The following is a 12,634-nucleotide window of genomic DNA, read 5'->3' as shown; positions in this document are numbered from 1 at the left end:
TGGCTGTTCATACTTTGTATAAGTATGGCATAGACCTAGACATGTCTAGGCTTGTACATATGATGTGCCCCCAGCAGAAAGCGCCTCAAGAGTTGACGCATATTTGTACATCCAAAGGCATCATGATGCCAGGTCATCAAAACATCAATCGGCTTGGATCCAAGCCCCCAGGTGCCTCCAAAAACGCCCTCAATTTCGCCGCCCACGCTTGTAAAAGACACATTACCGACGCCGCCGCCGCCGATTTAGTTCAAAATCATTCTCGTCAAATTCGTCATCCTCTTCCTCACGGCTAACTGGCATTTCATGCTCGTAAATCGTTTCTGTCCCCTGCTGCACGGGCGAATCTTCACCTCCCCAGACGGAATTCAGATTCTCGACCCTCTCAATGCCGTGATTGCCCAACATCCATCGCCCCAGACCAACCACGCCTTCATAAGCTTCTTCGCCGGTGGGCAGAATGTGAGACCTGGGCAGCAAGAAGCCATATGTTCCAGTATCTCTGAGCTTGATTTGGAATGCGAGCTTCACGTCCAGATCATGGTAGAAGAAGTCCAACGCTGAGCCGCCCTGTGGCTCTATCTGAAATCGAGCCTTTTGCGCGCGGTCCTGGAAGACCATGCTACCTTGACAAGCGCTTTCGACTCCATAATAGTGTCCGTTGGTCAATCGGAGCGACTTCGCGATCCCGAGAGCAACTTCTTCCAGATCTTCCAGATTCGGTGGATCCGTCTCACACGTGTAGCTGTACGGGTAGAGCACTTCCTGAGAGTATGAGTGAAAGTCGAGATACGACATAAACGTCACATTGTTGTTCCTTGTCAGGTTTTGAGCCCATTCCGTGAGTGTTTGAGCTTCAACTGCAGTCAATGGTCCAGGACCGGCATAGTCGTCACTGCAAGCGTTGTCTGTGTTACCATAACCGTCCCAACCAAATCGAAAGGCACGGTCAAGATCGATACCGGGGCAGAACGGTATGGAAGTCGCTTGTCGATTCTTGCGCCACAGCCTGTCGGTCGTCCAAGTATACTCATATCCATCAGGATTCAGCACGGGAACGAGAATGAGGTCGAAATGATTCAGGATTTTAGTGACTTCCGGAAACTGGGGGTGGCCATATCGGGTGACGAGGCTGTAAGCAATATAGGCCACTGTAGACACCGAGATCCACTCGCGAGCATGGCTGCCGCCGACTATTAGCAGAGTATGCCTGGATGCATGCGAGTCTGTCGAGCTATCGTCCACCTGCGCCCCAATACGTAGCGCAGGGATGTCGCGACCCTCGGCCGATGTGCCGATACTCATCAGGGAAGCATGGGTGGGAAAGAGCGAGGCAAGCAACCGTAGCCAGGGATATAGGACCGACAGCGGTTGATAATCCTGAAAGAATAGATCGTGAGGAGTGTTTCCCTTGACCCGCCAGTCATGTGGAGTTGTGAGGCTGGACGTTTTCTCATCGGCGAACGGCGATTCAGGGTATGTATCGTAGACGGCACGAGCGAGATCGTGCATCAATGGAATGTATGAATCGTGTAAAGACGATGGCAGAAGGCCAACAAACGAAGGGACCACTTCTTTTGCTATTCGAATATCGACCCATTCATTCGTCGCTTCCCAAATATCCAGATACAATATATCTGCTGCTTCCGATATAGCCTTCGCCTCCTCTTCGCTCTTGACTTGGAAACGGAGGACGACATCACCGCCGTAGCGAGCTCGAAAGTTTTCCGGTGCCCTTGCTGCTTTGGAGACCGACGAGGATTCGTAGGAGTATCTGCTTGGGATAGACCATATTCGTTCGATGATGGCGTCTCGGAGCCTGCGAAATGAACCTGCTGGCCTTTCTCGGGGAGGAAAGATGGCTTTGTTTTGGAGGGAGGTCTGAGAGAATGACTCGCTAGTAGGGACGGAGATGGTGGTGATGATAAGAGTTGAGATCATCAATAGGCAGCGAAGAAAAGGAGCCATGCTGGGCAAGAGACAATGTTGTTATTGTGACATGTGAGTCGAGTGCTGAAACTCAGAAGGTCAAAGTGACCCGAAGGAAGATTTTCTGATGTGGAAATTGAGCACGAGGGCTGTATGGAAGGAGTGGTGGGCAGGACGGTGGCGGTGCGTAGCTGCTTATCAGTCAAAGAATGCTTCTTCCAATCCTGCAGATCACTAGATGGTACAACAAGAATAACCAGTCATACGATGAATTTGAAGAAGATAGTTAGGACTATAAGGTTCTGGATGGATGCGGTGCAAGGTATCGTAACATGTACCCAGTAGGGGAAAAAGGCGTTGCCTGCGGGCTCCGGCCCCTTCCCTTCTCACCAACGAGATCAGACGAAGCGAGGTAGGCGGAGTTCAACTTTGCCTGCGGGGGAGAATTTCTCTTCTGCCATATTACACCGCCACCAATAAAACAGCCTGGAGATAGCAATAGTGTTCATGACAACCTGGCCGCTTTCTGGCGCTATTGCTGGCCGTCAAGAAGAGAGCACATGTCTACCGCTTCTACGCGCACACCTGCACAGGAGCAGAACCGGAGCCAGATATTCTTTGCTTCTGGCCCGTTGATATGCTGGAACAACATCAAGGCCAAGTCTGGCCACTTTTATGCCAACCCTTCCTCGTGGTCTGGTCTTGTGGGTTTGTTGGGACAAATAAGAATTGAGGCAGCAAGCAGGTTGCGGATTCTATTCTTCGTGATATGCTTGGACGATAACGAGCTATCGCAGTGCATTTATGTACCGCGTTCAACATTTTAGGCCGTCATCATATTGTCCCGTATGCACCCTCCAATGCTCCAATCCACATGGTTGTCTCGCTTACACCTTGTATTCTTCCAAGCCCCATTTCCAGACGGTCGCATATGGCGTCATGCCGTCCTCGCGGAAGTCGACGAGGACGTACATGCCGTTCTCGGTCATCGATTCGCCCTGGTAGATGTCGTAGTTGTCCCAGTTGCCCAGAATCTTTTTAGCCGCAGCAGGCGCTTCGGACTGGAATTGCTTGATCTCTTCTTCACTTTTTCCTTTCTCCTTCAATTTCTCCGTCAAAGCCTTCATGTATTCTGTTCCAAGGTCAACTCTATACACTTGAATATTCCAAGCCCGGGACTTGTGGACGTACTCTTGAGTTCCGACTGATATGATTTCTTGGTCATTCCACCTTCCAGCTTCTGCAGACGGAATTGGTCGGCGAGATCGAGGACCGTAACCTTGGTGTCATCCATGCCCTCGTCTGCATCGTCACTCTCGGCAGACGGGTTGGCGCCCTCAAGAACTGAAATTCAAGAGTTTAGCATGAGTTTGCAGAAGGGCAAGGCATGAGGATCCGACGAACCGAAATTCTCGGAACCCTTCGTGACCATCTTGCCATCAATTTCCCACAAGCCATTACCAACATCGATGATTTTGGAAGTGTCTGACGCGAGCTCATCGCCGGTGATGATGTCCTGTTGTGAAATTTGTCAGTTAGTCTAGGCGGGGCAGAGTTCGAACCCTGATGGTAGCGGATGTAGTATTTTGTACCCTGTAGATGATCATCTTGAGTCAAGCGCTACTGCAATTATAGGAGAAAGGAAAGCAATAGAGAGAAGCAGCGCTTAAGGGTTGAAGGGCCTAGCGAAGAAAAAAAAAGTGAATGAACGCAAGCCTGGCAGATTGATGAGGGGTTCGAGATCGAGAGGCATCTGGCCTGTGAATGCCCATCCACCTAATACCATGCAGTGTGGGGGTCGGTCCCGCTACCACCCAAAAATTTTGCTGCGCTTCGAATCGACGGTGCTTGGCGCACGTGATATCCGTATTTCGTATTCGTCTCACGTGACTGCATAGAGGAACTGACAGAGACAAATTTCGCCTCGTCACTAAATTCTCCGGAAACTCCTGATCCTGGTTATCTCAGCAGTTTGTCCCTGTCAAGTCTCTCCACCTCTCTTCTGATCATCTCACTCTGTTCTTAATTCACTCCCTTCACTTCCTTCACTTCCGGTGCTCTTCTCTTTCTTCGCTTTCTACTGGACTTGTACTCTATTTTTGTCAGCCCCGTTGGGTTGAGAGATTCCCTCCTTAACGCACCCTTCCTTGTACTCCCGGGCAATCGTTGCATATTCATCCGAGCCTCCCGCACGCGAGTCTAATATATCTTGGGTCCTTTGAACCTCTACGTCGAATATCGTCCTTCTGTCTATTGCCATCCCGTGTTCGGCAACATGGCGAACGCAACGTATTCGGACCTACCTGCTCTTCCTGCCTATACCTTGAAGCCCCGTCCTCCTATGATTCCAGGCATATCGGATCCCCTCCTCCAGCTTCTCGCCCCTGTCATTGCCTATTGGGTCGTCTCAATCTTCTTCCATGTCTTGGATACCTATGATCTGTGTTCACAATACAGGCTGCATACTCCTGCCGAAGTCCTCAAACGCAATCACGTCACGAGATTCGAAGTTCTGAGAGATGTCATTATACAACAAATGGTCCAGACAGCGTTTGGATTGATTATCGCATCTTTCGACCCTGTTGAGACAATCGGCCAAGAGGAGTATGATGTTGCCATCTGGGCCCGACGTCTGCGCCTCGCAGAAAGGTACATTCCAACACTTTTCGGCTTCATCGGCTGCGACGCTGTGTCTCTGAGCCGAAAGCTGCAACACAGCTATCCTCAACTTGCGGGCGCTTTGACCGGAGGATTTTATTCGACTCCGTCTTTTGCACCTTGGGAAATGACAGTCGCGCAGTCGATCTATTGGATTGGCATTCCTTTGGTGCAATTTACCATTGCTACCCTCATAGTAGACACGTGGCAGTACTTCCTTCACCGGGCCATGCACGTGAACAAATTTCTTTACACCACCTTCCATTCTCGTCACCACCGCTTGTATGTTCCCTATGCGTATGGGGCACTCTACAATCATCCTTTGGAAGGCTTCATGCTTGACACGCTTGGCACTGGCATAGCCTATTTGACCACTAGAATGACCATCCAACAAGGCATGTGGTTTTTCACCATCTCGTCAATTAAGACAGTCGATGACCATTGCGGGTATGCCTTTCCATGGGATCCCTTACAGCACATTACCTCGAATAATGCGGCTTATCACGACGTGCATCATCAGAGTTGGGGCATTAAGACCAATTTTTCGCAGCCATTCTTCACGTTCTGGGATCGCGTCCTTGACACCGCATGGACCGGTGGAGATGTGTCAGCCCGCTACGAACGCGACAGGATTGCTGCCCAAAAAAAAGTGGACGCAGATGCCGCTGCAACCAAAGCTTCAAACGTCAACTCGCCGAATCTTGATGTGGACCACGCAGAACACCAAGCCCGCTCAAGTCAAAGGCGGGTCCTTGACAACAAAGAGAATGGTGGGCCTCGAGTGCTTGAGGAAGAGACAAAGGAAGAGCAAGAAATCAAACAAGCTTTGCGGCGAAGCAGCAGACGCAAGAGTGGCTTCGACGCTAAATCAATATCGGATCGTGTCGCAGGAATCCACAGCAGGAGTCCGGCGATCCTACATGCAGACGGGATGCATTGAACAGTTTTGTATAAAATATTAATTGTTACGACCCGGTTCTTTCATGGTACATGTTGAACACTGTTTCTAGTCGGTATAGGGAGGGACCAGGAATGTGCTCAAAAGATGACGGGGTCCAGGAAAGGGCTTATGTGCCTCGACTATGTTTTTGCAAATCACGGTAATGTGTATAAACATGGGCCGGCGGCTTCAGGTCATGGAGGCGCTGGTTTGCATCTTCAAATAAAGAAAAAAAGGAATTTCCTCTCGCTTCTTTTTGATGCTGAATCCTGGTTTTCTGGAGCCCAAAACACTATATTGTCCAGCCAGGCACTTGGGATCATTGTCTGCATCCCCATTGTCAATGTTATGTTTGGACAGCGCGCTTTCAACTCTACGTTCGCCGAACATTGAGATCCATGAAGGGGGAACAAGGAGTTTAGTTTTGCCTTTATCCACCAGATTTTCTTTGATCTATTGTCTGTGGAAAGGAATATAATTGCGCCATCTCTACCAACTCCAACCATCTTCTTCGAAATCTCTTATTGCACACCCTCCAAAGCTCATCAAAGCATTTCTTGACAGGATCCTTCAACCTTTTGTCTGGGCTTTCATTGGAAATTGTCTCTTTGGAAGGACGGTTTCTTGCAATAACAAGAAGAAAACGAAAAGAAGCTGCTGCTCAACATCAGCAATAGCACGAACCAGGTGAGATTGCTCAGCCACTGGCTCAGAAGAAAGAACTGACGAGATGTATATTCAAGAGATCCCGTCTAGATCCATTCCGACATTGGCGAAGCTTCTACAGTCTCGACCCAATGAAGCCCCAGAAGCCCTCTCTCGGCGCATTGCCAAGGGTGTGAAATCGTTGCCCTCCTTCCTCAGACCGAGTCGACTGGAGAAGCTCCTCCTGCCGCCTCGCGGTCATCTCTGCCGGCTGCATAAAGCGCTACATTACGACGTGGTGGATATCGTGCTACACCATATCCAACTGGAGGTCGGAGTACGTCTGAACAACCTCATTTCGCAATGCGAATTGCTTTCCCCGGAGCAGTACGTTCGCGTTATGAGACTGCGAGCTCTGCACGCCTTGTGGCTCACGCCGGAGGACTACGAAAAGACCTTCTTGACTTCCAGTCAGGATTCACAGTGGAGCTACCAGAATGACCGCTGCGGCGCGTGCATCCTGTCGCGCATTACATGTGACCTGGAGATTCTCCTTGACCTGAGGTGGACGATCCGGTCGAGGGCGACCCAGTATTTCATCGCCACGTATGGAAACCCCAGACTGCAGTTGTGGGTGCAGGTTTGGATTGCGGCGCTGGCACGCCGCGTCCAGAAGGCCACCGGCCAAGAGATTGACCTGGACGCGGTCATGTTGCAGAATGAGGAGCAAGCAATGGCTTTGAAGAAGGCACGGGCCAGCATCGAAGCGGTGAGGAAGGAGAAATACAAGTACATGAAGCTGAGCAGAAGGAAAAGCGGACGGTCGAGAGCCAAGCGCGACGACGGCTCTCGCCTTGTTCCCAATCCCCAGGGTCTTCCCGAGCACGAGGCTGCACGAACAGCCAGCCTGCCAAGCAAATGCGATCATAACGTCGAGGAGGGTCTGCCAGGGGAGCCAAACGAGGCCGATCTTGAAGGCATGGACGCGTTTGAGGCGTTGACCAGCACGACATATCTTCCAAGTCAGCCGCATCCGCACGTGAAATATACATTCGAATCAGATATCAGCTCTGTCTCGGGCGACCCATCTATGAAAGGCCAAAGTCCTTACGAACACGCCTCCCCGAGGAGCGAACGACACAGTGTCTGTAGCGTGGTCGACGATCCACAAACTATCACTTCGCAGGTGCTGAGAGACGACAAAGACGAAGATGAGTGCCTTGAATATGTACCTCCAAGGTCACATTGGAAGACACCACCTCGACAAGAGCGACAAACACAGCCACCTACGCGCTATGGTCGCTCACTAGGCAACCAAAGCCATAATCACCAGATGCAACCGCCTTTCATGTCGACAGATTCTTGGGAAACAGAGCCGTGCTTGGCCTCGAGTTCGAGCATATATTCTTCCGCAACGGTGGCGTCCAAAAATCAGAGGCATCCCACCTCTCGAAGCAGGCAGCATCTGTCCCGAGTTGATGAGGACGAGGACGAGCGGAGTGAAAGCCAATCACACTCTCGATCCCGAATTCATGCACCATCATTTACCACGGCGCATAAATCACTATCAGCGGTCCCCAGACGCAGTTCGGCAGACACCTACACGGATCTCCTGGCGCCGTCTCCATTCACAGAGACATATGAAGCACCACCGAGACAACAACATGTGCCGGCACCTGGGCCATCAGCATACGCGCCTCCAGCATCCGCGTCGGAGCTATTTCTCCGTCTGTACGATGAAATCAGCCGGCCTGCTGGAGCAGGGACACAGCGGAGCCCTCGTAGCCCATCGTCCTCCGTGGAGACATGCACATCCTCAGCTACGTCTCTATCTTCACCTGAACCGACATTTCAGCCCTCATGCCGACCGGCACCGGCGCCAGCACTGTCAACACCTCCACGGTGCCCAGTGTCCTCCACAGAGGCCTTCCTCAACCTGTACGACGAGATCGTCAGCGCCTACGCGCCGACCAAGAGGCCTGGGAACACATCTTCGTCGTCAGCGAAGCTCCATCCGGCAATGTCGTTCTCGTCGTCGACACTCATCTCGTCCACGACTAAGAAGAGACTGACGCCCGAGCGCCTGTCCGTGCGTGCGAGCACAGGTGGCGAGAGCAGAAACCACCACGGCGACGGCAGAGCGTCCGAGACACCTGTCACGCCCCATAGCCATGTGCATGCGCGCGAGAGAGCAGCATCCAGGAGCTCAGCTAGTCACAGCAGGAGCAGGAGCAGGAGTGACGTGCATTCTACATGGAGCCGAGCATACGAGTCGGAAATTGCATCGAGGGAGGATCTGGATTGGTTCTACCGCGGCAGGTAATTCGTAGAATCGGGTATATGATATGTCTTCTTCCTCTCCCTATCTCTCTCTGGGCCTGTGTATGCCTATCTGTCTCTGTGCAGGAGGGTGGATGGGTGGCTATTAAAATAGCTCAAGAGATAAGGGAAAAAAAAGGAATGAAGACAAATGAGCGAAACTTAGTTACTATAGTGATGTCCATCCATTCAAACCGAGAGACGTATTTCTCAGGGAGCAAGGAAGTCTAGCTTTCCTGGGAAGCTTTGTAGAGAAGCCCAGATACATTGTCTAGTGGAGGAGCCAAGGCGTCCCTGTCATGCCAGGTCTTTATTTAAAATCGATACGTTGGCTAGATTAGGGTAATACCACCAGTCCTATTGCCCCATATTGAGACTGTAGAGACGATGTCCGAGATATGTCGTAAAGAAATGGACTGGAAAACACTTGTCTCCGTTTTGAGATGAAATTCATTCGAGGAAGAGATCAATTGGGCCCAGAGAATGACCGAGAAGGTTGAGGCCAGTCAGTAGTATTTATTGTGCGCGCAAGATCTCTCTATCTAGGTATCTGACTTGTTCGTCGTACTTGTGGGAAAGTCAGCTGATGATGACAGGACGAGGCTGGGGATAAAAACGAGAGCCCCAGCAGCTTGGTTCGGGTGCATTCATGTCTTTCTCTGAATGGCTGAACGTCGACCTCAAGGCGTAGATGCAGTTTTCGGCGATGCCCGTTGTCATATGGCCGTCAATCCTAATGTAAGAGCCTATTCAGTCTTGCGCCTCTTCAGTGGACTTTGACTGCCAGTGCTGAAGACCTTACCATTACCAAGCCTCTGCTCTGCGAGGTTTGGGTCTGCTGAGGCTCCGTCTTGCGCTGGCATGCCCAATATTTGCGACTCACTGCCGTCACCGGCCTGGGCACGCTTAGCATTTACACCCTCACGTGTATTTGTGTCGCGTTTCTTACCAACTTCAACGTAGTTGTTCGTTGTGGGCTCCGCCCCGGAAGCATCGAGGATCACTGGGAGAGCAGAGTGGTCGGCTGCTGCTCCATCACCGTCTCTCTTTTGGGTTCCCGCCGGCACTCCCTGATTCTGGGACATATTCACGGTTTCTCCTTTCCCCTCCTTTTTCTTGGCCCTCCTGTTCTTCTTCTCCCTGTTCTTGTCCATCTGCCTCTGCTTGTTTTCCGCATCCATCTTCTTCCTATTCGCTTCCATAGCTTGTAGCCGTTTTAATTTCCTGCTCTCGAGGTCTGCTTTCTGCTGCGCAGCTGCTTCCATACGTAACCGATCTCTTTTCTCCTCCTCAATCTCAAACATCTTAGAGATTGCGGGGAAGAGTTCTTTCATGTGTTTGATCTGCGACACACGCATGTGCATCAAGTCGAATGCTACTGCGATGTTCAGGCCGCGCACAGCTGAGTCGGGTTGGATCCACGCGGAAGAGTCCAGGTTTTGTGCAGGGAGATGCTCCGACTCTGAAGAGTCATCGTTGCCATTTGCATTTGTATTGATCATCTCATCATCAACGTCATCAAGCAAGTCTTCCTCAGACACGCGCTCTGGCATTCTTACACTGCTGAAGACTGGTATCTTCTGATAACGTTGACTGAAATGGGTGAGAATGAGATTTTTTGCGCCCATACCCAATGCAACACCCACAGCTTCGCCTGTCGTGCTGTGCTTTTTAGCCATAGCATCGCCTTCCATACCATCGTCAAAGGTGGCTTCATGCACCAGGACGTCCGAATTGGCGCCAATCTCGCAGAAAGCCTCGCTAGGACGACAGTCGCCACTGTAGGAGAATTTGAACCCATTTTTGAAGGTGACGGAGACAGCTTGCGCACCATGACAATGACTGACCTTGACGGTACGTAGCTCGCGAATATAAAGATCACTTTGTATCTCGAAGTGCCTCCTACGATGGAATAGCCCTTTGTGAGGGTCACAGGCAATGGGGGTGCAGAGCAGATCCGTTGGTATGCCCATAACAGATTCGTAGTCATCCAGATAGTCGATCATGTTGATCTCGGAAAACAGATATGGAGGCGGTCGGCGACCGTGGTGCCCAGGACCTGCCAATCTTCGAACGGTTTGAAATACATGTTTCAGCACAGACACGGTGCCCAAATGATGATCTGCGTGAAGATGCGATATCCAGATCCCCCGGAGGTTGCACAAAATGTCGTCCAGTTGTTCGGCGTGATATAACCTCTTCAATTGACCGAGAGTACCTTCACCACAGTCAAATAGGTAGTTCCCCATCCCATTGGGCATGCGAAGAAGGAGGGACGAGACATTGCGATATTTTGACGGAGCTGCGGAACCCGTGCCTAAGGTAACAATTTCCGGCTCATCCAAATCCATGCCTGACTTGAATTCAGGAATTGGAACATGGTGCACCGGCACATCATCCGGCAACACTTCTTGCACTGCTGGTTCCATGGGCGTTGAAAATGAGTCAAGGTCAAGGTTAGGTGTGACCTCACCCTCATCAATGACGAGATTGGGTTCGACATGTACTTTCAGTCCTCTTTTCGCCGGCACGATTTGGAGCTTTTCGAAAACGTCGGCCAGCTCAACCATTGATTTATCGATCATTGTGCGATAGGCGCGCGAATTGTCGAATCGAGGAACGGAGAAAAGGCCTGGCGCGATCTGGGACAATCGGGCAGAAGACATGGCGGTAGAATCATAGGCGATGTAATCATTGCACAGATGAGGATCCGAAATGATATGCTTCAAGTCTTTGAACTTGTGAAGCAGTTGATGAAATCTTTCCGCTTGCAGTACCTTCCCTTTGGTCATCCAGACAGCAGTTTCGACTCCTTCTAAAAGCCAGTCAGCCCGACTATCTAGTTGTCGTTCGAATTCTTCAAGATAGCCGGCCGATGGTATATCGAACAAGGCAAAACCCCTGCCAGGCCGAGTTGGGCTCAAGACCATCTGCGGGGTGATTGTGGTTTCCTTGCCATCGTCACTCTCAACGGTTTCTCCTGCTACCAGCTTGGCATATTTTGGGCCGGGGCGTAGTCCCAGGGCTTTTGCCTTTGCAGCATCAAAATTGCCGCGCTGAGGATGACCTTTGACAATGTAGGACATTGCAACAGTTTCCGGCAGGCCCGTGGCTGGTGGCAGCTCCTGTACAGTCGAGGCAGGCCAGGGACTGCGAACCAGCACTTCCGTGTCCGGTGTAAAGGTGGTTTTACTCATGTCAAAAACAGGGTAAGTGATCAGTGTCTTCGTCTCGGGATCCCTCACCCACACGACTGCCGGTAGTCTGATGTCCTTGAGCTTAGCCTGAACAAGATGATCACGCCTCCAATCAGAGTCGAACATGTTGTTGATGACTTCGTTTCGTAACTTCTGATCTTTTTCTAGTTGGAATTCGTCAACGCCAGAATCGTCAGAATTGTCCTGTGGCGTGGGGATGGTAGAGCGGTCCTCGACGGGCAGTGCCCATACCCGGATATGCTCATCTTCATGGATCGGGTTCAAATGGGGACTGCTCTTGCGGACATCGACCTCATGAACTGACAGCGGCATCCCAGTACGGAAGACAAATCTCCGTGCACATGCAAAAGAGTGTAGCTGCTTTGGGCCTGCATGTATGTGCAACCTGGGACGCCTGTTCGTGTCTTCATCGATCTCGGATTGCTGTACATCTGCCATTGAGAGAATGAGGCCTATGAGTCCTCCATTGTTCCAGAGCGTCTTTCCTGAGAGGAACAGACCTCGTACTTTCCGGAGCCCGACCCCGCGTTGTACGCATGCTCTTTGAGTGCCTTCCGTAATCTCCCCAAATATGTATCTCTTGGAATTGAAGTGTAGTACCAGGGACGTCCCGGGAGTATCGGAGGTGGGAGTTGTAATAAATTGGAAGTGGAAGTTTGTGCGCACTCCAATGGGTTTGGGTCCCTCCTTCTGCCCATGCATTGTGTCGGACCTTTCGGACCTCGTGGATGACAGTTCCTTGAATCCAACACGATCCGCTAGAATTCTTTTTCTCTGGCCTTTTTGCCTGTGCCAGGGAGAGGGCAGTCTCTGAGCAGAGAGGCGAGAAATGCTCAGGCGGGCTCGAGGGGAATTAAGACTTCTCTCTTGTATACCACACTTTTCTTCATCCCAGACCAGTCTTCTCCCTTTCGAGGAACGATTT

The 12,634-nt window shown here is 51.1% G+C and overlaps 5 protein-coding genes across 5 annotated transcripts; 2 read left to right on the top strand and 3 right to left on the bottom strand.

The window, feature by feature from the left end:
• Window positions 1–222: 222 nt before the first annotated feature.
• Window positions 223–1,968, bottom strand: A1O5_10475 (uncharacterized protein; the record flags this gene model as incomplete). Its single annotated transcript, XM_007751051.1, has 1 exon — window positions 223–1,968. One exon carries the CDS (start codon window positions 1,966–1,968, stop codon window positions 223–225), a length of 1,746 nt encoding a protein of 581 aa, XP_007749241.1.
• Window positions 1,969–2,816: 848 nt separating this feature from the next.
• A1O5_10474 (uncharacterized protein) lies at window positions 2,817–3,536 on the bottom strand (the record flags this gene model as incomplete). Its single annotated transcript, XM_007751050.1, has 4 exons — window positions 2,817–3,061; window positions 3,121–3,273; window positions 3,334–3,445; window positions 3,522–3,536. The coding sequence occupies 4 exons, from the start codon at window positions 3,534–3,536 to the stop codon at window positions 2,817–2,819; spliced, it is 525 nt and encodes a 174-aa protein (XP_007749240.1).
• Window positions 3,537–4,204: 668 nt separating this feature from the next.
• A1O5_10473 (C4-hydroxylase) lies at window positions 4,205–5,527 on the top strand (the record flags this gene model as incomplete). The annotated part of the gene is made up of 1 exon (XM_007751049.1): window positions 4,205–5,527. The coding sequence occupies one exon, from the start codon at window positions 4,205–4,207 to the stop codon at window positions 5,525–5,527; it is 1,323 nt and encodes a 440-aa protein (XP_007749239.1).
• A 730-nt stretch (window positions 5,528–6,257) lies between these two features.
• Window positions 6,258–8,495, top strand: A1O5_10472 (uncharacterized protein; the record flags this gene model as incomplete). The annotated part of the gene is made up of 1 exon (XM_007751048.1): window positions 6,258–8,495. One exon carries the CDS (start codon window positions 6,258–6,260, stop codon window positions 8,493–8,495), a length of 2,238 nt encoding a protein of 745 aa, XP_007749238.1.
• A 742-nt stretch (window positions 8,496–9,237) lies between these two features.
• On the bottom strand, window positions 9,238–12,411 carry A1O5_10471 (uncharacterized protein; the record flags this gene model as incomplete). The annotated part of the gene is made up of 1 exon (XM_007751047.1): window positions 9,238–12,411. One exon carries the CDS (start codon window positions 12,409–12,411, stop codon window positions 9,238–9,240), a length of 3,174 nt encoding a protein of 1,057 aa, XP_007749237.1.
• Between the last annotated feature and the right edge of the window lie 223 nt (window positions 12,412–12,634).

This window comes from Cladophialophora psammophila (genome assembly GCF_000585535.1).
Source record: "Cladophialophora psammophila CBS 110553 chromosome Unknown aczJe-supercont1.20, whole genome shotgun sequence".
In the NCBI taxonomy this organism is placed as follows: Eukaryota; Fungi; Ascomycota; class Eurotiomycetes; order Chaetothyriales; family Herpotrichiellaceae; genus Cladophialophora; species Cladophialophora psammophila.
The sequence above is the reverse complement of the archived record's forward strand: the minus strand, read 5'-3'. Positions and strand labels throughout refer to the sequence as shown.